The sequence below is a fragment of the Colletotrichum truncatum genome (assembly GCF_014235925.2).
Source record: "Colletotrichum truncatum strain CMES1059 chromosome Unknown Contig_0001, whole genome shotgun sequence".
Lineage (NCBI taxonomy): Eukaryota > Fungi > Ascomycota > Sordariomycetes > Glomerellales > Glomerellaceae > Colletotrichum > Colletotrichum truncatum.
Window position 1 is genome coordinate 9,923,491 of NW_027222398.1, and position 23,684 is coordinate 9,947,174.

Consider the following 23,684-nt stretch of genomic DNA (forward strand, 5'->3'; position numbering starts at 1 on the left):
CATACACTACTAGCTTGTGTCGGGTCAAGTTTCTTCAGGGGCAGTCTAGCGGACTCGGGGCACGAGGCCAAATTGAGATATAATGAAGAGGCTGAAGACCAGGAATCGTCCTGTTGTACAAGAGATAGAGCACAGCACGGCGGCACATGCCGTTGATACCCAATGTCAGCGACTTCTGACTCACAAGTAAAACATCGGGACAGCAGACGAACCAAAAAAGAAGAAAAAAAAAAAGAAAAAAAAAAGTGAAATGCAAATGCGCTTGTGTCTTTGTTATATATAGATGGGTATCTGGGAGCTATATTCCGCTCAGCAAAGCCGTTCATCCGCCCAACGCCTGGTATGCTACTCCTCATGTCTCGTGAGGTAGGCAAAGGCCTCTCTGCAGATCCTTCCGCCTTCGCCACACCCCTTCGTTTCCTTTTCGGCATTTTAGAAAATATAGCCGTGGGTGACTTTTTGTTTTTGTTTGACTCGAATTTTTTTCATCCACCACATGTAACGTACGAGCAGGCTCGTCCTCGGGAGGCCCAAGCTCGACGTCTCACGCCCTTACGATCAGTACGACCCTTCTCGGCCGCCGTGATCATCATCTCCACCATCGTCGTCGCCGAACTCGCCGTCGTCAAAGTAGTTCTCGGCGTCGTAGTCACCGGCATCCTCGTCGTCGTATTCCACATCCTGCTCCTCTTCCTCAGCACCCTCTTCCCATTCTTCCTCTACACCCTCGCCTTCGCCCTCGGGAATACGTTCGAGTGCCTCCAAAGTCTTCTTGGCACCGTCGGGACCAATCTCCTCATGCTCATTCATCTGGAATACGTCCTCGGCCGTAGGCAACGCCGTGATCTTGGACAGCCGTAACCTCTTGGCCTCGCCGCCTCGCCTCTTTTCTCCAGGCGCAACGTCGTCGCCGTCGAGAGTCGGGTGAAGCTCCTTGGGGAAGAACTCCTTGCAGAAGGGCCGTCCACCGAATTCAGGGAGCGCCCTCTCTTCGCGGGTGAACTTTTGAGAATACGTCTGTACGCCCGTGAATGGGTCTGCCGTCGCCCGCGTACGCACGCCGTACTTGGCATTCACCTGATCCTGGCCGTAGAGCTTCCTCGTGTTCATGGGGTCCATTCCCCAGGTGCGCTTACGGGTGTACAAGGGGCCGTCCTGGAACTGGCGGCGGAAGAGGAGGAAGGCGTTGACGTTTGCCTGTTCGAGATCGGAGAGGGGCCTTGCGGTTGGAACGTTGTATTGCTGGGGGGCGCTTGTCAGCATCGTTCGAGACAGCAAAGGACAGACAATTAGGTAATAAGACGTACAGGGAAGAGCTCCGAGGGTCTCGTGTCGGGCGCGTGTTCGCCATTGTCCCATGGCAGCTGAGGTCCCGTCCGGCCGCCGCGCCCGCCTCGTCCTCCGCCTCGTCCGCCTCGAGACATGACCTTGGTGACTTCTCTTTATATCGAATGTGTGTATTAATAATTTGGAAAGCGATTGTATATGGCGGTAAGTCGTAAGGTCAACCTGCAAAGGTAAAATGCGAAGATGATTTGTGAGTCGAGCGTGGTCGGCAAAAAAGAGTCAGTATCGCTTCAAACGGCGCGGTTGGCGCCGAATTGAGCCTCTAATTTTTTAGCGGAGTCATTCGGAGAACCGTGCTGTCTGATTGGGTGGATTGGCATTGCGGTATTGTTCAGTGAGCACCTCGCGGAATTTGCAATTTTTCTGATTTGCAGGGGAGCAATTCAAAAAAGCGAATAGGAATCACATGAGCGTTTATTCACTGTTCCACTGTTTGTCTTTTAAAAGCTGTATTTGAATAGCTTTTCAGCAGTCCCTTCATTCTCTCACACCAATACTCTGTTGCGCTTGCTGATTCTTTATCCAGCCACGATATTCAGGTACAATAGCGGGGTCAATTCCGCCCGCACACCACCGCTTCAACCTCTCCCCTCAGCGGACGCCACGCTGCCCCGCCTACCTGCAGCCCCTGTAAGGCACCCAAGAAACAACGTACCCCAGCACACGTAGCTCTGGCAGCCTATCTTATCTTAGCGTCTGGGGACCCTTAACCCGAAGCTCCCCCCTCCCCCCGCCATTCGCATGCTGCTGTGATCACCAACAGCTTCGCCAGGGTAACATCACCGGCTTCGCGAGCTTCGCCCTCGACATTACAACTTATTATTCGAGCCACCAACAAACTCAGATGACGGGAAACATCGTGCCAAAAATGTCTGCCGATTCTATCCCTATATCCGGTCTCGACGAGCTCGTCAAGCACCTCGATGACCTCGTCGAAGCCCCCGAGACGCCCCTCCAACCGAAGCTCCTGGATGACGTCGAGCTCCAGCTGACGGGTAAGTTTTTCTCTTCATTCTCATTCAACCTACTATCTTAATCCTCAAATTTCAGACGAATACTAATATGGAGTAGAATCAAACATTCCGCCGCTACTCCCAAACCTGCTCCCAAAATTGACGACAATCCTCAAAACGACCCCCCACGATCCCTCCCCCATCGTCTCCCTGACGATCAAACTCCTCTCCCCCGTCCCTTTCACTCAGACGCTCCAACTGGCAGACGAGGCCTCCCTCATAACCGCTCTCCGCTCCCCAGCCGCCTCCGCGAACCTCCTCGCCCTCGCCATCCTCGAAAAGGCAGCCGCGGCCCCCTCCGATGCCGCAATCCTCTCCCTCATGCCCCGCGTCGTCGAGGAGCTTCTGAGAAGATGGCTCTCCGCCCCGCAAGTCGAAGTCGGCGAGAAGGCCTCCCGAGTGCTCGGCGACGTGCTAGAGACAGACTGCGAGCTCCCGCCGCCCAGCGCATTGCCGAACCTGGGATCCGAGGTAGTCAGGAGACGGGCTCCGGGACAAGGACGCATGTGGCGGCGTATTTTCCACGATAAAGAAATGTTCGGCCTTGTCCTATCCCTCGCCAAGGGCCAGGACCCGGCCGAGGAAGAAAAGTTGTCCGAACACCAGCTCTCCCTGGCGCAGGGCCGCATCCTCCGAATTCTCCCGCGCCTGGCCTCGCTTAACATTGTCGAGATAAGCACGTCGCAGTTCCCTGACCTTACAGGGTCTAACGAGGTCGGGCTGTTGCAGCTCGCCGCGTTAAAGATGGTGGATATGTCGGACACGCTGATGCACCTGAGTCTGATTGACTTTTTCGAGACGCTGGTCTCAGTCATGCGGGTGGCGGAGCAGTCGCACCGCACGATGGGCATTCTCAGGGACTTGGTGAGGCAAGCGACGAAGGACGACGACATGCTCAAGTCGGCGCTGTTGAGCTTGCCGGATCGGACGGTGCCGGAGGAGGAGGAGCAGTTGAGAACCTTCATTCGGGACGTCATGTCGGCGAGGGGTTAGTTCAGTTAGCTGGAAAAAAAAAAAGAGAAAATGTATCAACACACACACACACACAATGCAAGGCGTTTCGGAAAGCATGTAGGGAGAATTAAGTAGCTGCTGGCTGGAAAAACATGAACACGGGCGCAGAAGGAAAAGGGGCTGAGGCAAGCGATGGATGGATGAAGAAAAAGAAAATGTTCAATATGGACACGAACTGCGAAAGGCCTCGGCGATCCGAGCCGGGTTCAATAATTTTACATGAAATGATTCCCTCCCCCCCCTTCAATCTATCCCATTACGCCACCCCGTCTGTTGCTTGCACCACTTTTTTCGTGTTTCTAGGAGGCCTAACGCCTCATTCTAGCTGATGCATCGCCCTCGGGCCCGTCGACCGTGTTGTCCGTTGCGTGGCTCAGGATGCTATCCCTGCGATCAATGCCGATGCGGGTCATGCCTTCAATTCCAAGACCGACCTCGCCGACGCGCCTTAACACCAGGAGCAGGGCTGCCCGGAGGTCTGAGGTCAGGTCCTTGCCGAGAAGCTCCACGACCATGGGGTAAAACTCTTTGATGTTCTTCGAGAATGCCTCCACCGGGAACGCGGCGTAACCCTCGAGAACGTCGACAACGACGGGCCTCCAGGCAACAATATTACGGTGCTGACTGTCCTCCTCGAGACCGACGAAGTCCTTGATGATACTCTTGCAAAGGGGAATCAAGGCCTGCTCGATGGCATCGCGTGCCGACGCGCGTTCGGCACTGTCGTCTGCGTACATGCGGAAGAGGATGGAGACGTAAGTAGCGGCGGCACCGCTCTCCTGCTTGAGCAGATTGGGAGCCTGCTTCATGAAGCCCTCGCGCCACAGACGCATTCGTAACTCCTTGTCGGCGTTGAATTTTCGGGCGAAGAGGTATGACTTCTTAAGCAAGCTCATGAGCCTGAGAAGCTCAGCTGTGGGGATCTGAGAGTACACTGTGTCGTTGCTAAAGAGCTCGTTGACGGTCTCAATCATGAGCAGCTGAAGTACGCATCTAGAGATGATGCGGTTGAAGTAGCGGCGACGGGCAGCAGTGACGACAACGGGCTGTTGTTGAAGGTTCGACGTCGGCTTGAACTCCTCCAGCGGCGCTGGTGGGTGGGCCGGGCCTGTCGCTGTCGGCGTCTTCAGGTCGTCGTCGTCGACTGTTCCTACAGGCGCCGTTATGGAGTTGGAGTCGGCACTGTCGCCGTTCTTCTCAGATCCGTTGATCTTCAAAGAATCTTCGTCGACCGGGGTGGCGTCAGTTGTCGGGCTCAAAGGGCCGGCGAAATCAAGGCCGTTAGGCGGCATGTCGATAGAGGCTGTCGAGTTAATGGTGGTGGCCGAGAAAAGTTGGTGAGCGGTTGTGCGGGCAAATAGCTCGCAGAAAGCACCCACGATCTTGGACCAGTGGTCGCCAGAAAACTTGGTGACGTTCTTGAGGATGAGCTGCTGCAAACAATTGCTGCCGATTCTAGATATCGTGTCATTTTCTTGGCAGATACAAAGAGCCAGCAACTCCAGGAAGCGGTCGAGCATGTACTCCAAAGCAGCGAAATAATGCGTGAAAAGGGTGATCATGTTTCGCAGGGCCTGGATCATGGTCGTTGACAACCACACGGACAGCTCCTCGTGGTTCAGCGCATTATTCAAGTCTGGCCTCGATCGCAACACCATGAAAATAGGATACAGCTGCTGGCGCCAGAGAATGTCCCAAAAGTCGGGCGGGAACTCGCCACCATATCGGAGCAGAGCCTCAAAGAAGTATTCGAGGGCGTTGGATCGCACCTCAAGATCCTCGCCCGTCATTAACACGTCGTGGAAAGCAAACAGGACTGGGAACCAATAGCCTTCCTCCACCGACGTCCGGTTCTGTGATCTTTGTAGCTTATCTGCTGCAGAGGTGTGGTTCTCTCCAGACGAGGCCTGGCCCTTCTGGGATAGAGGGCACTCTGGGGTCTTGAGCATGCGTGGGATGATCGACTTCAGGCTCTCGAGCGCCTGGAGACTCTTCTTCTGGAACTTCATGTTCTTGGAAAATTCCGTGAGACAGACAATGAGATCGGTAAATGCACCTTGCGAGATAACCACACCGAACTTGGTCTTGTAGACCTGGGTGACGTTTTCGTAAGCGAGGTTCACGATGCTCTCGTTCGTCTCACGAGCGGCAACGGTAAAGACGCCAAACATCGTCCTCCAGCCTGAGCGAATATTATCGCCCCTAGCTTGAATCATTTGAATCAAGCATCTAAGGACCATATCCTTGACGGCAATGTTCTGGGAGTTCGCCAGAACGTGCTCGAACGGCTTGAGGAAATCTTTCTGGAACTTGAAACCGGCCAACTCTTCGAGCTCCATGAAACGCATCGAAAGCTGACGAAGCGAATCAAGGGCGAAGAAGACGATCGTGATGTTGTTGTGGCAACCCACACGGTTGAAGTGGTTTCCAAAGACATCCCAGATGTTGCTCCACTCGAAACGCACACGCGTCATGTTGTAGTAGGCAATCTCGACAATCTTTTGCAGACTGTATGTGCGAGGGGAGTCGTTTGATCCGGAGACCTTGATTTCATCCCAGCTCACTTCAGTCAGAGCGCGAGCAAAGTGCACGATGGCCTCTCCATTAAGGTTGCCAGTGTTTGTAAATATCCTGTCGACCGCCTTGATCACCTCGTCAGACCGACTTTCCAAAGCAATCTCGCTCGAGAATCCTTGGGGCCCAGTTCCAGACCTGCGACGGCCGCCTCGTCGCTTAGATTGTGCCGATGATCGGGAATCACTAGTGTTTTCTCTCTGAGGTGGCATGAAGCGGGCCTTGGAAACGTCTGGAACAACACTCTCGTCGACACCGCCAGTGATGAGCTGCAGTCGGTCAAGCTGGCTGATGCACATGAGCACATCCTTCCACGACGACCTAAGAACGTCGCCCTCGGTCTGGCCAAGCTCGAGGATCACTTTGAGTGCCTCGACGTTCTTGGCCAGCATCTCCTGCGGGTTGTTGAGGTTGGTGGTATTCCTCAGTGCGGAGATGAAGGCTTCTCGGGGAGTAGACAGATCAAAGACGCATGCAATCTTGGTTGCCAGCTTCATTCCTTCGAGGCACAGCTTGTTGATCTCGAGATTATGAGTCTTTTGCATTTGGCTCGACAGCGCCGAAAAGTAGGACATCCATGTCACGTCGAACATGGGTCCGATGTGCTGGAAGGACGTGGCGGGGATGAACTTGATGCCGGATCGCTGCGCATTTCTTCGCTGGTTCTTGTACAGGGTCTTGAATAGCTGTTCTGAACGCAGAGAGATTTCTTCAGATTGCTGCAAGTAAGCCTCTCTTTGGAGATCTCGGCCCATGTTGGAAAGGGCCTGGCCTAGGCCAGCGGCAATTCCGGTTGATGGTGCCGGGACGCTTCCGGCTGCCGCCGCGGCCTCACGTTCACTCTTGAGAACGATTTCGTTGCTGGCAATTTCGTCGTAGATGCCGAGTAGATACTCGTCCGGAAGATCAGCATTATCGTTGATTCCGCGGTTGTTCTTGATGAACTCTTCCTTGCTCATGCGCTTGGCAATCTTGCTACTGTGCAAATCAGTATTGAGCATAATGACAGAGTATGCCAAGACGTAGGCGGTGTCGGCATTGGCAAATGCATTAGGATTGCCCATCACATATCTGTTGGCGAATTTAAGCATGAAACGATCAATCTTCTGCGCTTCTCCTGGAAGACGGAATGACTGTAGGAATGTGCGCAGCGCATCAACGAATCGCTTCTTGGTGAAGTCCATGGAGTCGACAAAAGCGTGCATGATCTCAATGTTTTTCGGATCACCTTCACCCAAGTATTCACCGATCTGAGCTTTATCCAAACGATCTTCCGCGAGAAGGAACTTGGCGATGTCTTCGGGGCTATCACTTGGAATGAAACCATCCTGAACCAACAGCTTGACTCCTCTTTTAGGCTTGAAGTTGAACTGCTTGATTGCGTTGTTCATGGCTGTCTTCCTCGCCTTCGCCTTCTCCAGGAAAGCTGGGTCGTCTTCCAAGACAGGTGTTGAGGGCAGCGGAGTTTCAAAACGGGAGGGGTTGTCACTCATGCTGGGGTCAATGGACGGCCGAATGTCTTCGGAGGTCCTGGTATCGCCATCTGGCCTGACTCCGTTTGCGTCTGCACGCACCGCGGCAGACCAGTCAACCATTGACCTCAGCGAGTCCACCAGGGCGTCCAACGCCACCCGCTTCATCACGTACTCCTTGGGAATCTCAGGCTCGGGCTCCGTATGCGGCGCAATCTGCGCTACAGACAATGGTGGTGGCAAGATGGGCCGGAGCTGCCATTCGCCTCCACCGGGGCTCTTGGAGCTCTTCTCTTCGTATTGTTGCTCCTGTAAAGGTGTTACAGGCACAGGTGCCGTTGAAAACTTTGAAAGGTCCTCAATAATGGTCTGGAAGATGTTGTCGACGCTGCGCTCGCAGTCGTAGTTGAGATATGTCTCAACCAAAGCCCTAGAGTCTGCGCAAAATCGGTTCAAGACGTTAACCACATACACCTTCTGCGTAATGGGAGCTGTCCTCCTCGCCAACAAGGCAAGATAGATTTCGTTCAGGAACACTGCGATTTCCAGCTGAACACACTATTAGTATGAATTCCGTATGAAACCGGATGGGGGAACACCAACCTTGAAGGACTCCCTCATGTACTTCAACATGAGCCAGAAGATTTCGCAACAGACGTCAAACACACGGTCAACAGAGCTAGCTCCGTTTCGCGTTATACTAAGGCACAGATAGAATTTGATGGCTTGAAGAAAGGTCGTAGGCTCGTTGCTCTTGGAGTTGGTGATGGTACACAATGGAGAAGTGAAGACGGCAATGTTGTTGTTAAGGAGTGTGTGAATAAGGTGAAGGGAAATGAGCTTTGAGCGCATTGGTTGCCCACGAGGATCGTAAAGCTGATCTGGCGGCAAAACCTTTGTAGAAAGGTTGCAGAATGACCTGAACACTAGGTAGGCATCCTTAATGTATACCTCGTCCTCAGCATCGAGTGCCTCGGCACTGTCTTCTGAGGATGATTCGGGCGAGGACTGCTCGGATACTGATCGTGCCGCCTTCCTTCCAGGCTTAATCTCGGTGACCATTGTTGGCCCATCGCCAAGATGGGAGTCGTCGAAGCTCTTGCGATGCTCCAGGTCCTTCAGCGTAAGCTTGCCGTTGCCGTTCTCTGCGCTCCCTGGCGGTGCCTGCTCGGAGGCGGCTGGGGTAAGGGTTTCCTCTGGTTCCTCCTCGCCGTCACCGTTACCGGCGGGGACAGCCCCCCCATTGACCGACTCGGCCTGCTCAAAGGTGACGTTGCTCGAGCTGTGCTTCAACTTGTCCAAGTTGACCCGAGACTCCTTCATATGTAAGCGTGTCTTGACTCGTTCGAAAACAGTGCCGACCATCTGGGTCAGAGTACCCTGAGCCATTTGCTGGTTCGCAGTGCTCCGTGAAAGGAGGAAGACATTGTATACTTGGCGGACAGCCTTGAGTAGGCCGGCGCCATGGACGACAATCTTGTCATTTAGAACAGCTGCCAAGAGTGACTTGACAATCTGGAGCTGGACCTCGACAGCAGTAGTCTCGCCCTGGAAGCAATCGCAGATGGTGTCAATTGCCCGCTCGATGAGGGGAGCTCGATCGGCAGGGGCATCTTGTTGGCCTTCCGGTGTGCTCGGGACGGAGAAATACGAGTAGGATATGAGCTTGCCGATGCAGTCGAGTGCGCCGGTGATGAGCTGGACGTTGCCAGTACGTGTTGCCAGCTGTAGAGGGGCGAAGACGATCTCGGGATCCGGAAAATTCGGGTCGCTTTCCTTGATGGCGGCGAGGGTCTTTTGGAGGGATTCGGTAAGTTGCTTGTTCCTCTGAGCCTCTTTGGAAGCGGCGATAGCCTCCAAAGAGGAGACGAGGAATTTGAGGGAGCTCATGGGGGAGCGCTGGAAACACCAAGTGCCATTCGCGATTCGAAGTCGAAGTGGTTGTGATCAGGGGAGGAAGTTCTGGCCGATCTACTTCAGCAAAAGCATCTATAGGTAAGCAATAGCTAGGCTGGTCATCGAGGGGCGCATGCGCATATGCAGGGCGACGGTAGAGCAGGGGGGGTTCGTATTAAGGTGAGGTATTCGTGGGAAGACAAGATTTGTCTAGCTGTCGTCTTTTTTTACTTCGTCTCTCTTTCTCTGAGAGATACTAATGACGGCATAAAAATCGACAAACGACAGGCCGTACGATCAACGTGGTATAGGGGAAATTCCGTCGTCGGCCGAAGGATCGTGGAGGTTTGTCGTTCGAAATGGAGACAGAGTAGCTCTACAGTTCTGGTTCGAAAGGGTCCTCGAAATGGACAGCACAAGGCAGTGACGGTCCAAATTTCTTTGAATGGAGGGACCCCTGGCTCTAGCATGGGCAAATGCACTGGAAGTACGGAGTACTGGTAGGCTCGCTACCTGTAATAGGTAGCAGTAGCTGGGTGCTGGTGGATGGATCCCTGGTGCACGGGGAGGCAGCTGCACTGTGTCGTATTTGCAGCCGGGAGTACGGGAGGCCACCTGGTCCGAACACTGTATGTGGACCACAAGCAACACCGTGGCCTGTCTCCATCACTAATGTAGCTGCTGCAAGCTGGAGCCTGGGGATCCGGTTTAGCATGTGGTTTACGTGGCGGACTGGGCCAGGGAGGGAGACAGGGCTTGACGGATTATGTCAGCTTCGATGCACGGACCACAGGCAATGACGAGGATGAACTGGGAATAAAAAAAACGATGGGACAAAGGAAAAAAAAAAGAAAAAAAAAAAAAAGAGGGAAAACAAAAGCTGAGGTAATCAGCGCATGGACCAGCTAAACCATCCAACACCACATCTCGCGCCTCGTCGCGTTTGCGCTTAGAAGCGGCCACTTTAGCCAATTGAGTCAATGAAAACTCAATTAAACCAATTAATGGGGCGGCCCACCAACTGAAACCCCCACTCTGGCCAGAGCTCAACGGTCCTCATTGGTAGGAAGAAATTCCTTATTTTCCCGGACTATTCCCACTCAAGTCCGAGAACTCCCTCAAGTCACTTTGCTCGGTCAATAACAACACCGTGACTGCGGACCCGGTTGGCTGGGCGTACCGGCCATCGGCCACAATTGTCGGCGAAACCTGTCCAACTGCCAGTGCCAGTGACACCCCCCTCCAGGCCATTCAGGCCACAAAGACAAAGCCCAGACCTTTTTTTCAGCACCCCCCTAGCCAGTCCTGTCTCTTCAACCAGCACACCGGCCACTCATTCTCACTAAAAGATTGAACCCCTTCAGCGGCCCACCCGCTATCGTTATTTTTTTGTTTTATTTTTTTTCTGTGCAGTGCACCCGCGCCCTCACAGCTAACGGCTCTCTCTCCCTGCGGCGTATTTTGTAGGGACGCGCTAAGCCTGATTTGGGACTAGCGCCCCAAGCTCCATCCAGCGACGGAGCTCAACGCAAAAAACTCCAGCCCCAAGAAAGATTCCCGTCCGACAATCTCGAGCATCAACCTCGCCGTCCCAAAAATAATCCCGCGTCGTCGCCTCTTCCATTCCCTTTTCCCTCCTCTTTTCCTCGTCTCGCCAATTCGTCTAGCAATTGCCTTCGGCTTCAATTGTTCGACGTACGACGGTCCAAACGAGTGTTAAAGGAGCCGCCGATAGTAATTCGACACTCCTCTCCCCCCAAAAAAAACCTCCGTACTTTTCGTCAGATTCTCCCTGCTTTCGCGCCCGCGAAAGCCATTCCATCAATATGATCACCACGGTCCTCAGACGGCGCGTGCTGCCCCAGACGCTCCTCCGCAGCAACCTCTCTTCCCAGATTCTGAGATGTTACGCCTCTTATCCCCCGCACACCGTCATTAAGATGCCCGCTCTGTCGCCTACCATGACGGCGGGAAATATCGGAGCTTGGCAGAAGAAGCCCGGTGACAGCATCGCTCCTGGTGATGTCCTGGTCGAGATCGAGACGGACAAGGCCCAGATGGACTTCGAGTTCCAGGAGGAGGGTGTTATCGCCAAGATCCTCAAGGAGGCCGGCGAGAAGGACGTCGCTGTCGGTAACGTATGTCTAAACCCCCGGTGGTGTTGGTATCCTCCGACGTCGCCGCCGCCGTCGTTATCATCATGCCATATTCGGCTTGTAAACTGATCGCTTTTTTTTCTTTCCTACAGCCCATTGCTGTCCTCGTCGATGAGGGCACCGATGTTTCCGCTTTCGAGGGCTTCACTGCCGCCGACGCCGGTGGTGATGCCGCTAAGCCCGCACCCAAGGAGGAGGCCAAGGAGGAATCCAAGTCCGCTCCCGCCCCTGCCCCCGAACCCCAGACCAGCCCCGAGGACTTCAACCAGCCCAGCGGCAAGCTCGAGTCTGCTCTCGAGCGTGAGCCCAACGCCACCTTCGGTGCCGTGAGACTCGCCAAGGAGAAGGGCCTCAACATCCGCGACATCAAGGGCACTGGCAGCGGCGGCAAGATCACCGAGGAGGACGTCAAGAAGGCCGTCTCCTCCCCCACCGTCTCTGCTGCCACCCCCGGCTCTGCTTACGAGGACATTCCCATCAGCGGCATGCGCAAGACCATTGCCTCCCGCCTCCAGGAGTCCACCCAGAACAACCCCCACTTCTACGTCTCCAGCAGCATCTCCGTTAGCAAGCTTCTCAAGCTCCGCCAGGCCCTGAACAGCACCGCCGACGGCAAGTACAAGCTGTCCGTCAACGACTTCCTCATCAAGGCCATCGGTGTCGCCTCCAAGAAGGTTCCCCAGGCCAACTCCAGCTGGCGCGGCGATGTCATCCGCCAGCACAACACCGTCGACGTTTCCGTCGCCGTCTCCACCCCCACCGGCCTGATCACCCCCATTGTCACCGGTGTCGAGGCCCGCGGCCTCGAGGGCATCTCCTCCGAGGTCAAGAAGCTCGCCAAGCTCGCCCGCGACGGCAAGCTGAAGCCTGAGCAGTACCAGGGCGGCTCCATCTCCATCTCCAACATGGGCATGAACGACGCCGTCGACAACTTCACCGCCGTCATCAACCCTCCCCAGTCCACCATCCTCGCCATCGGCACCACCAAGAAGGTCGCTGTTCCCTCCGTTACCGAGGACGGCGCCACCGGCGTTGAGTGGGACGACCAGATCACCATCACCGGCAGCTTCGACCACAAGGTCGTCGACGGCGCCGTCGGTGCTGAGTTCCTCAAGGAGCTGAAGAAGGTCCTCGAGAACCCCCTCGAGCTCCTCTTGTAAATTGGGAAGGCGAGAACGAGTTGCGTGATCGTGGCGGAGGCTTGACGAGTTTTAAGGCGTATCCGGCGTGGGAATTATAGACGTTCAGGCCGAGGATACGACCTGTGGTTTTGCGAAGGGAGGAAGCAGAGCGGAGGGCAGTGAAAGACAGCTGCGGAAGCCCGCAGCACGACGTGCTGGGGCCTCGGGCGGCGGAACGACGACCTACCACAACCTACTTCCCGTGTACAATGATCTCCTGACTAATGCTGCATCTCGGGTGCGGAAGAGGTTTCTGTCTTGTACATTTGGTCTCTTTTTCCTTATTTACCTAGAAATCAAGCAGTTACCTTTGTCCCAATCCATATAAATATCCCATCTTGGTGTCTGTATTGCCAATCTTGTGACAAACATGGAGTAAGGAGGAATGTAGTTTGTCAGACTAGCCGCAAACGGTCTCGAGACTTGATGGCTCATTGACATGTGGTGTCCGCGGTCTAACACGTGGGACTGCCCAGTCCGAAAGTGATAGCGTGAGCTTACCCTGAGGGACAAGCAGGGGAAGATATTATGCTACCCATAATATGCTGGCAACCCTCCTTCGGAATTCCATACCTGACATTATTCTTGATTTCCTTTCTTTTGCCTCCACCCTAAGATACATGGGAATTAAACATGCGGTCGTTAATACAGTCCTTATCTTGTATTACTCTATATGCTCTAATTCCACAGCCCCGAGTTGAATATTTTCCATCTTCATATATATCATATTAGTCTTTCCTGTCAACTTCCCTAGCCCCTTTTTATACCCAAACTTCTCATATACTCAAACCTTACCAAACACGCCCTGAGGCGTAAACGCTTTCGCAAGCACAACCAACACAGCTCCCGCCATACACATGGCGCCGCTGAAGATCGAGACCTGCTCGAAGCTGCCATACCTATCGAACAATGACCCCGTGACAGGCGGCCCCATAAGTGCCGCAAAGGACGCTAAAGCCGTGCCCATGCCCAGGTATGTTCCCATATCCCGTACATCCTTGGGACACAACGTCATCGCGACGGCGCCGCCCGAGATGATGGCCCCGGAGCAGAAACCAAATAAGACCGAAAAGGCAATTATACCACTCTGAGTCGTGGCCTCTGGCCAGCAGAAGATCATGATGGCCGTTGATGTGCCGGCGAAGAGTAGCGCATTGAGCTGGCCGACCTTATCGCCCATGATCCCTGGCAGGATGCGCCCGAAGATGGAGGCGGCATTGATCATTGCCACGAGGTACGAGGCCAATGACTCAGACATGCCGTGGTAAATGCCGTACGTCGGCAGGTAGAACAAGGGGACGAACATGCCGATGAAGAGGAAGAACAACGACGGGATCAGCGTGACGTAGAGCTTATCCTTGAAGGCCGACAGCAGGAGGAAGTTGGTCTGGCGAGGCGGAAGGCGGGCCTTCACGGTAAACAAGCTGAAGATGATGGCCGGCACCATGATGAAGCCCGTGATGCGTACAGACCAGCCGAAGCCGATTGAGGAGTCGTTGAGTAGTTTGGAGAGCACGATAGGATAGATGATGGCTCCGATGGAGGAACCCGTCATGGCGAGCCCCATCGCCACGCCGCGGCGCTTGCGGAAGTATTGCGGTGTCGCTGCCATGGCCGAGAACATCAGGATGCCGGAGGACGTGCCGTGAAGGATGCCCTGCGCCAGCATGAACTGCCAGTACTCCTTGCACAGCGAGGTCATCATGATGGCGAACAGGTAGACGACGGCCGCTGGACGGATGACCTGTACCTGTTTGTTAGCGACGTATACTTTGAAAGGTTCAGGGACGAACTCACCCAGGCACCGTATCGGTCGAACAGCGGACCTCCGACTATCGCCGCGAATAAGCCCAGGAAGGCCTGTGTTGAGCCGATCCAGGAGATGGCGTCCGCTGACTTGTCCGAGAACTGATGAAGGGTGTAGTAGGCTTGGAAAACGCCGAAGGTGTTGGAGTATCCTGTGGTGCAAAACAGAACGCAGGCATTTCCTATCGCTACAAGCCACGCTTGTCGACCTCCTTCGGGGAAGGTTATGTCGTCCTGGGATTTTGCTGGCATGTCCTCCGCCACGGCCGGCCCTGGGGTAGCCTTTTCAGGATCTACCTGCTGCATCGAGATGGTTGCTTGACTGGAACTGCTCATGATGTCGTTATTAACTATTGATCAAGATTCTTCTGTGACTTGAACTTCTTGCTAGGTAGAGATATTCCGGCTATTCTATCCCTACTGCCTTGACAAACAAAACATTCTGACATTGCGATCGCTGATGCCGTCTTATATACAGAACCTTCATGTAGAGATTCATCTTGTGGGCCTCTTAGTTTCATTACAAATATCTCTCGAACATGATGAAAATTCGCGTCTAGAGCTGTGGGATGAGCTTCTAGCTTCGGGTGTGAAGGGAATCCTTCTCGGGGTATCGTGTAAGTCGGCATATTCCACTCGGCATTTCCAAGACCGTACCATTAACCAATCAGAGCCTACAAAACCTCGGTGTATGGCCGGCGGGTTGACCCACAAGCGCAGAAATACCGACCGCATCTCGGGGATAAGCAGCCATTTCACCTCTCTTACAACGCCAGCAACCGACTTTTCTCTGTCAACAACCCATTCTTATCTGATCATCTGATAAAAAAGATACTTTCTGAGTCACTTCAAGTCTCCGATAATTTCCATCTAACGTGCCAGGCAACAGTCTTTCTCTGCCTGAATTCAGGGATCGGGGTGAGATTTCGGGCTCAGACAAAAAGCCGAGCTGCCCACCTGCGTCCCTCACCAACATACCTATTCTTCTAAGCCAACATCTTTACACATTTCTCGGCGATCTAGTAACAAAGTTCAGAATGGACCGTCAGAGTGTACCCGTCTCCGGTTCGGTGCAGAAGAAACGGCGCCGGCCCGCCTTGGCATGCGAGGCGTGCCGCCGCCGTAAAGTCCGCTGCGATAGGAACCTACCCTGCAGTACTTGCGTCCGCTCCAAGAATGCCCTCTGTACGTATACTACACAGACGACCCCAAAGAAGGCCATCATGCGGGGAATGAGAGAGGAGACCCCCAGACACGGTGCTCCTGCATCCGGCCCCGCGACTCTGGCTCTACCCGAGCCTATCATAGAGTCATTCCAATCCTTGCCCACGCCGAGACATTCGGCCCCGTCGACTGTCAGGGCTCCTAATACCGAATCCTCTTCCCCCAAATTCCTGACGGCTCCGGAAAACCTGTCTGGCGGGCATCCATGCCTTGCCGATTTTGGTTTGTGGCAGCAGGTCATCGAGCCACTGTCTACTCAGGCCCAGCAACCTTCTCCTGTTGCTGCCGCTGGAATCGGAAGTGTTAGGGCAGATACGGCTTCGACGCCAGGTAGCTGTCCTGAATCTTCGTCGACTGTGAACTCTCTTGTTTCCAGGGTGAAGTATCTTGAGAAGCAGCTGTCGGATCTCATGGTCAGGGGTGATGACCGAGATGAGCCGGCGGTTCAGGGTCCGTCGGACATGAGGGACATGAGGGAAGGGTTGAAGTATAGTCGAGGGTGTGTCAGCAAGACACGCTTCTTCGGACAGAGCCACTTTATGAATGCAGCTGATATGGTATGTACGGTAATCAACCCATTTCATTAAGTCTTGTACTTGTCACTTCCCACCTTGTTCCTGCTTGCTTCCACTTTACCTTGTCTTTTGCGTATGCCCTTATACTACATCATTCAATGTTATGATCTTTATTTTCTACTTCCATCTCATACCTTGCATCGAAAATCACCTTCACATTTACCAGATCAATGCTCCGCCCCGAGACGCAGCTTCTCCCACAGTCAACTTTGTCCTTCTGTTCCTGTCTTCCATTTCCATCTTACAAACAAGTCAGTCTCGACTATTCAAGGAAATCTCTGGCTAACAACGTCTAGCTATGTCGCCTAGTCAGCTTCGCCAAGAAGTTTGAGGCCGAGAAGACAACCCATCTCTACCAGAGCCTCGAGAAATGCAAAAACTTGGGACGTCTCATCAAATCCCGCCGCACTCCCGCCTTCAACACCATCACCATTGGCAAGAGCATGCCCTCTCGAGCAGTAGCAGATAGCCTTATTGACGCCTACCTTCGCACATTTGAGTCTGTGCAGCGCATCATTCACATCCCGACCTTCAAGGCCGACTACGAGCGCTACTGGGAGAACCCCTCGGAAACCAACGATGCCTACGTTGTGCTCATACAGCTATGCATGGCCATAGGGGCGACATTCCATGACGAACGCTTCACTCTGCGGACCCTCGCCATTCAGTGGTTCTGGGAGGGCATGTTCTGGCTCATGACCCCCTGTGAGAAGTCTAGGATGACCGTGACGGGTCTCCAGATTCGCTGTCTCATGCATTACCTAAGGCAGACGGCAAACGTTGGCTGCGATCTCTCTTGGATCGGCGCCGGGTCGCTTCTCAGGACGGCAATGTATATGGGCATGCACCGCGACCCCAAGTGGCTGGTTAAGATGTCACCGTACCGCGCCGAGATCCGCCGTCGGATTTGGGCCACAATCCTAGAGATCGTGCTGCAGACGAGCATTGACGCGGGCGGTGCGCCCCTCATTTCGACGCGGGACTACGACACAGAGCCTCCTGCGAATCTGGACGATGACCAGCTCGTCGAGGGTGCCGACTCGGTCATCCCGGTGCCCAAGGCCGACGGTACGCCCACGCAGATGACGGTACCACTCGCATTATTGGCAACGTTTCCTGTACGTCTGGCGGTGATAACGCGCACCAACCACTTCCGCTCCGACACGATCTACGAAGAGACGCTGAGATACAGCAACGAGCTGAATGCGTCGTTGCAAAAGATGATGACGACTCTCAAATCCCACCCCACGATCTCGCAGTTTGCCCTTCGTTACGTTCTGGTCATGACGTACCGCCTATTCTTTGCCCTTCATCAGCCAATCATTCCCCAGGCCCTACGGAATCCAATCTACTATTTTTCTCGCAAGGTGTCCGTCGACACTGCTCTCCGCATTTCCGAGGCATCATTCCTTACCCCCGAGAAGCCCGGCAGCGGAATCACAGCCAAACCTTCCACGGTATCGGAGCTAGACTTTTGGCGTCTGACTGTCAACGGTGCAGGCGCTTACCGTTCCGTTTCGTTCCAGAGCGTCATGACCATAGGTCTTGAGCTCATCCACCAAAAGGAAGAAGAGCTCGAGCACGGATCCTTCATGTCTATCAACAACCCGGATATGCGTGGAATCCTGGACGCCGTGGCTGATTGGTCGCGCCTGAGGATCCAGTCCGGAGAGACGAACATCAAGGGTCATGCGCTCAGCGTTTTGCTCGTCGCTCATCTCGATGTCCTAGAAAAGGGGATAAACGATGATAGCATCGACAGTTATTTTGAAAAGGCTTGTGAAGATAGAGTCTTGGAGTGCCACGCCTTACTCTTGGAGGTGGCCGGAGACGACGTTTCTGAGGAGGGTATCACTGCGCCAGATATCCACGACCTCGACCTAGACTTTTATAACGGAGTGGACATGTTGGGGGATTTGGACTGGGATAACATGGTAAGCGCCCCCCCTTTGCTGGCTTTTTTGGAGGTATCGTGAGCTAACAATACTAGGATAACGGGGGTTTCATCTCCAATCTGAACTTTGGAAACATTGACATGTTGTTTGCGTAGTCGTTGACTGTTGTCATTTGACTCACTGGGGAGAACGAGTCTTGATTGCGGGCGTTGAGGTCGCATCTCTGCGGCAAAAACAGAGTGAAAGCCGAGTTCATCCTACGGCTGGTAAATCGCAGATGCCGCCTTTCTGAAGAATAAGGGCATGCGATAGGGTTTGGTAGAGAAAAGGACTAAAGGATCTGCCCTCTTGTATAGTACACATGATACCCAGCTCCTGTCTTTTTCCCAGTAAAGGGATGTCACCAAATATGATGACAAGATTCAATGGCTTGATTGAAGCTTTTGGAAATGAGCGTAAAATACTCGCCGTCAGAAAATAGGTGTAATCCGGAGGATTGCATCACAGTGTCCTGGCTTGCAAATCTTCAAATTAAGCCGAACAGCTTCTTTGTCTCTATCTATAATGCGCCCGCTCTCCGCGTTCGTGATCAGACCATGACCGTTCCCAGCACATATTTCCTCGTTTGCCCATGATTCAAATTATCCCCGAAAAAGTGATGAACTCGCGACTCCTAAACTACCATAACCCGACCGATTAATGCGACCAAGCAAACCCACTCAAAAGTTTCTTTCACAGTCCCGAGTCCGACTGGGGGAAAGGAGCGTTTGCCGCGTAATCGGACCACTGATCGCAGTTACCGTCAATGTCGCTGACCTTGAAGGTGCTGGCAATGTCGCTTTGGCGCTCCAAGAACTGGACACTCAAGCCTTGGCTGACGTGCCACGCGATGTGGCAGTGGAACAGCCAGGCTCCCGGGTTGTCAGTCTTGAAGGCAACGACAAGCCAGCCACGGCCTGGCAGCTGCGTGACATCGCGGCGTGTCGGGTTCTTGAAGTTGAGCTTGGAGGTATCGGTCTGAGCATTGAAGCGAACACCGTCGCCGCGACCGCTGGATGCCGGCTCAGAGTGACCCAACACATAAAAGTCGTGACCGTGAAGGTGCATGGGGTGCTAAGGTCAAACGTCAGCAACCCGTCTGAAGACAAGTGCGATGTAGATGTGGTGGTGAGGACTTACAGGAGCTGGAAACAGGTTTTCGACTACCCAGAAAGCCCACTATAAGGCGTTAGTGTACGTAGTACTTGAGTAGTAGAGACAAATACTAACCTTGTTTTCATCTGGGACCTGGAAAACGTTGTAGTTCTGGGGGTAATCAGTGCTGTTCTTGGCCAGGTACGACAACGTCGGCAAGCTCCAGTCGATGTCCATGTTATTGCCGTTCACCTTCCAGTACACACGCTGCTGACTGGTCGTCCTGCTGGTGTCTACGGTAACATCCAACGAGTTGTCAGACGTCTTCTGGAAGGCTGTAGAGTCGACATCGACGCTGTAGATGGGCTCGAAGTCTGTCTTGTCCTGGCACTGAGCATCCGTCACAGCCTTGCCGGCGTCCTTGGGCAGCTTCTTGGTGTCTGATCCCTCGTACTGGAAAATGGCGGCCGGCTTGTTCATGTTGGACGTGCCGCAAAGCCTGTTGGAGGGGAAAGACACGTTGAACCAGTAGGCACCAACGTCCTGGTCGGCCTTGATGATGACCTCATAGCGCTGACCAACGCTCAAGTACAGCGAATCGGTCTCAAACGGCTTGACGGGGACGAAGTCGTTGTTGACAACTGTCATCTTGTGGTTGACGAGGGACACCGAGAAGGTGTTATCGACAGACATGTTGATGAGGCGAATCTTGTGCGACTTTCCTGGCTGGAGCGTCACGCGAGAGTAATTGCCACCGCCGTTCTTGTTGACGTTGGTACCGTTGAAGAGAATGTTGTCGCTGGCGGGGACGGCAGCGGGCGCGGTGAAGGTAGATCGAATCTCATCTGCACCCTTGTAGTACCAATCCGTGAGTGTGTAAACACCCAAGTCTTCATCGTAGTTTTGCGACGTAGGACCGTTGATTTGGATGGCACCAACAACTCCATTGGCGTACTGGTCGGAGAAGTGGGAGTGGTACCTAGGAACGATGTTTAGTTCACGTTTTTTTCACAGTTTCGTAATGAGAAACTCACCATGACGAGCCGTACTGCTCTGCCTTCCATCTGTACGTCTTGCTTGCACCGGGCGGCAAAGGACACTCGGTGATTCCGTTGACACCGTCGTTGATATTGTTGTTCAGCATACGAACGCCATGCCAGTGAATGGATGTACTTCATTACGTTAGACCATAAAATCAGTCGTAGACGTTTTACTCACCCATTGTTCCTGAGGTTATTGACAACCCTCACCTCAACGGTGTCACCCCAATCTGCCTCAATGTTTGGGCCTAAACATTACGGTGAGTTATGGACCGCCTAGGGGAGCATGGTTAATTTACCTGGAAAGCCACCTGTAGAAAATTTGTAAGTTAAATCTGTGCATTGTTATGATGTGGGATATAAACTTACCATTGATAAGCATTGCACTGTTCTTAGTCATTCCATCTCCACCCGTGTATGTAGCATACTCAGAGAGAACAAGATCGTACTGTTAATCAAGTTAGTAACATCTCTTTGATGATACCTAAGCTGCTCAACGTACCGTGCGAGTCTTTCCTGTGTCAGGCGTCTTCTCCTCATAAGCGGTCTTGATGTCGAAGCCATCGGACCAACACGCTCTGTTGTCGGCGGTATTGCAAGACTTGATACCAGTATCTTGCCTTTTCGCTACGCCCTCCTTGGGAGATGGGGATGGCGCTGCCGATGCAAGACCGTAGAGAAAGAGCAGAAAGGCCTTGGAGAGCGCGGACTTCATCTTGAATGTCGTATTAAGAAGCTGTAGGAATAATCCGTGCAAGTCAAAAGACCAAGTCCCTGGATCATGAATGTGTTAGTCGTATTGTCATTGAGTTAATGAAAGGGAGGATTCAAGACAATTCTCACCTCAGAACTGATCCAATATTCTCCTCCCAATACGATCTCAAGCAATCTTTGAGGTACGAAAGAAGGGGAGAGAGGGAAGCAAGCTACAAGCAGATCTTCCAGGAACTTCGATTTCAACGGCCGAACCAACCTCTAGATAAGGTGGGGGGAAAGCTGGTCTTTTGGGGGAGTCCAAAAGCTATAAGCCTCAAAAGCACGGTCTTATCGTTCGGGACAGGACCAGTTGCCTTGCCTTCTTCTGCCGTCCTTTGCGAAGAACTAATGGATCTTGCGCCGCGTAGACGAGCTCTATCTTCACCCCACGTACCGCAAACGGGCCTGTATACCAAGAGCTTGGTACCGCGTTTCAACATCTTAGATTGGCCACGAGATGAGATGATGTTCCAGGTAGTCTGAAGGCGAGGAATGAGCGGCGCGATGCGGTACGGGTGTGTTGTTGACAAGACGGTCCCGAGCCTTCGTCACCGATTTGGTACACGGTTCAAGTGTCAGATGAGCTGCCATACTGTCTGTCGCCCGCCATTCCCGGTCAGCGGCAAATCTGTCTTTTCGCCTTACCGGACCGGAATAAGAACCCGGCATGTTGGACATGTAAGGCACGGCTGGTTCAGCCCGTTCTGCAGGTTGCGAGGCAATTTGAGGCGAGGGAGTACGCAGTATAGGAGCCACGCCACCATGCAACTCTCGGGCGGCATTCGGATTCATAGAAGCTCCGCGCCTGTGATGGCTATATCGGCACGTCAAGAGGCTATCATGTTTGACTCTTACTGAATGATAAGTTCATACTGCATCCTCCAGCATAGCCCATTCTCGATCCTACCTCTCCATTGGATGTTATGATATTCGCCTCAACAATGTATGAGTGTGCTAGCTCGTAAAATACTCGCCTCTGGGAATGATCATCTTCTTTGCCACATAGACCTTGATCGCGTGGCGAGTGCCCGTGGCTATCAAAGGATATCACGCCTTTTCTCTACGCAGCTGGGTCGACTCTCAAATCAGCGGCCGTGATCGGCCGTGTCTTGGCTCTGCGTAAGCAAAGCGTATCTTGCGTTTGGCAGCTGAAGGTCTGAGCATTGTGGCTTTTGCGTGTCAAAAGTGAAAAGGTATAGAACATCACCACTTTTTTTTACACGACGCTCGGGCCGGAGACGCGGCGACTTGCATCTACTTTTCGCCGCTAGGTCCCAGTTCCCGTCTTACCCCCCCACGAAGGTTTGCACCTAGACACTGTGCCGGTTGCTTGTCTTGTCGGTGTCGGCGCATGCGGCGGTTGAGGAACCAAGATCCAAAACAACCGTGCGGCAGTATGGGAAACGCGACATGAAAGATCCATGAGGAACATCGGGGCATTTCAGATTCTGCCCGAGGATCAAACCAAAACGGTCTTCATTGATACCCGAACAAGAGTAAGCGAGGCTGCGTTTCTTGCCACTCTTTCAAACGACCAGCCAGCCAAGAGACGTGCGGGTGTCAAAATTGACGCGGCCCATTGTTCTGGGAGGACGGCGTTGCAAATGTATCCAACAATCTCCTGCCTCTGATATCGAGGATAAGTTTAAGCCTTTGTTTGGACACGCCGTAGCCGCGCCTGGATGGGATAAGAGTCGGCTTGGTAAAGTAAAATATTTCAACTGAAACTTCGCAAACCTCGATGTGATGAATACTTTGACCCCGCTAACTCTCGCTCGCACATGGTAAATGTCGGCAAGAGGCTGATTGGGAGCCCGACAGGTCTTTACTTTGCTAGGAACCATCGATAACTGAGCACTGAGGCCTGTCTTGTGTTGGCAAAGGCGAAATTGTATTTACGCCGGAATCTCACGAGCAAATAGCAAGGCCCGAGAATAAGCCGATCACCCGATTTGCTAATTGTTTAAAACACAGACACTTCGAGCTCGCTTGCGTATCACAATCTGCAGTGCTGGAAAATATGATTTCAAGCCATCCAAAATACTGGAGTGGGCGGAAATCAAGTTTGTTCGGTTCGCCAGCGCCTTTGATACTGATGGGCATTGTCTTGACACCCCGTTCTTAACAAAACTGGTGGTATGCGTCAAGCGCCAGGGGTGTTGTCGGCACATATGTAGCTTTTCTTTACTGCCTCGGCTATCAGATCTTTAAGATGGTTCAGTGATAAAGCTTGCCTCGAATAAACTGTTTGAAAGCTGGATGGCACAGCTGTTCTGGATCTCCAAACCTTACCATGTATGGTTGTTATTACGACCCATATCCTTGCCGTACATATTTAATGTATGTACAAAAGTAAAGCACCCGTAATTAGGCCGCGAAATACAACGAAGCAGGCATGGCATTAGCACAGCAAAGTACTAAGAAAGTGCTCAGAATAGACTCCAGGATCCAGGATCATTATTCATACTCCAGCATTCGAGGTACAACTACATTCTTAAGACGGCTAGCAAAATGCCCTCAGGTTAGTCTTAAGACTATTGAAATTTCCCGTCTTATCCCTTGTTGCATTAGTGGAAACCGGGAAGGCTGCCCAAGAGTGAG

At 53.1% G+C, this 23,684-nt stretch overlaps 7 protein-coding genes across 7 annotated transcripts; 3 read left to right on the plus strand and 4 right to left on the minus strand.

The window, feature by feature from the left end:
* Nucleotides 1–558: 558 nt before the first annotated feature.
* CTRU02_202778 (DNA-directed RNA polymerase III subunit rpc7) lies at nt 559–1,424 on the minus strand (the record flags this gene model as incomplete). The annotated part of the gene is made up of 2 exons (XM_036728942.1): nt 559–1,242; nt 1,308–1,424. 2 exons carry the CDS (start codon nt 1,422–1,424, stop codon nt 559–561), a joined length of 801 nt encoding a protein of 266 aa, XP_036579457.1.
* A 767-nt stretch (nt 1,425–2,191) lies between these two features.
* Nucleotides 2,192–3,353, plus strand: CTRU02_202779 (uncharacterized protein; the record flags this gene model as incomplete). The annotated part of the gene is made up of 2 exons (XM_036728943.1): nt 2,192–2,342; nt 2,419–3,353. The coding sequence occupies 2 exons, from the start codon at nt 2,192–2,194 to the stop codon at nt 3,351–3,353; spliced, it is 1,086 nt and encodes a 361-aa protein (XP_036579458.1).
* A 329-nt stretch (nt 3,354–3,682) lies between these two features.
* CTRU02_202780 (Sec7 domain-containing protein) lies at nt 3,683–9,310 on the minus strand (the record flags this gene model as incomplete). Its single annotated transcript, XM_036728944.1, has 2 exons — nt 3,683–7,969; nt 8,024–9,310. The coding sequence occupies 2 exons, from the start codon at nt 9,308–9,310 to the stop codon at nt 3,683–3,685; spliced, it is 5,574 nt and encodes a 1,857-aa protein (XP_036579459.1).
* A 1,832-nt stretch (nt 9,311–11,142) lies between these two features.
* CTRU02_202781 (dihydrolipoyllysine-residue acetyltransferase component- pyruvate dehydrogenase complex) lies at nt 11,143–12,632 on the plus strand (the record flags this gene model as incomplete). The annotated part of the gene is made up of 2 exons (XM_070204091.1): nt 11,143–11,471; nt 11,519–12,632. The coding sequence occupies 2 exons, from the start codon at nt 11,143–11,145 to the stop codon at nt 12,630–12,632; spliced, it is 1,443 nt and encodes a 480-aa protein (XP_070062673.1).
* Nucleotides 12,633–13,437: 805 nt separating this feature from the next.
* On the minus strand, nt 13,438–14,795 carry CTRU02_202782 (monocarboxylate permease-like protein; the record flags this gene model as incomplete). The annotated part of the gene is made up of 2 exons (XM_036728946.1): nt 13,438–14,397; nt 14,451–14,795. The coding sequence occupies 2 exons, from the start codon at nt 14,793–14,795 to the stop codon at nt 13,438–13,440; spliced, it is 1,305 nt and encodes a 434-aa protein (XP_036579461.1).
* An 887-nt stretch (nt 14,796–15,682) lies between these two features.
* Nucleotides 15,683–18,308, plus strand: CTRU02_202783 (C6 zinc finger domain-containing protein; the record flags this gene model as incomplete). Its single annotated transcript, XM_036728947.2, has 3 exons — nt 15,683–16,240; nt 16,555–18,192; nt 18,249–18,308. The coding sequence occupies 3 exons, from the start codon at nt 15,683–15,685 to the stop codon at nt 18,306–18,308; spliced, it is 2,256 nt and encodes a 751-aa protein (XP_036579462.2).
* A 577-nt stretch (nt 18,309–18,885) lies between these two features.
* CTRU02_202784 (laccase (multicopper oxidase)) lies at nt 18,886–21,042 on the minus strand (the record flags this gene model as incomplete). The annotated part of the gene is made up of 8 exons (XM_070204092.1): nt 18,886–19,266; nt 19,333–19,371; nt 19,423–20,266; nt 20,322–20,459; nt 20,506–20,575; nt 20,627–20,638; nt 20,697–20,775; nt 20,830–21,042. The coding sequence occupies 8 exons, from the start codon at nt 21,040–21,042 to the stop codon at nt 18,886–18,888; spliced, it is 1,776 nt and encodes a 591-aa protein (XP_070062674.1).
* Nucleotides 21,043–23,684: the final 2,642 nt, after the last annotated feature.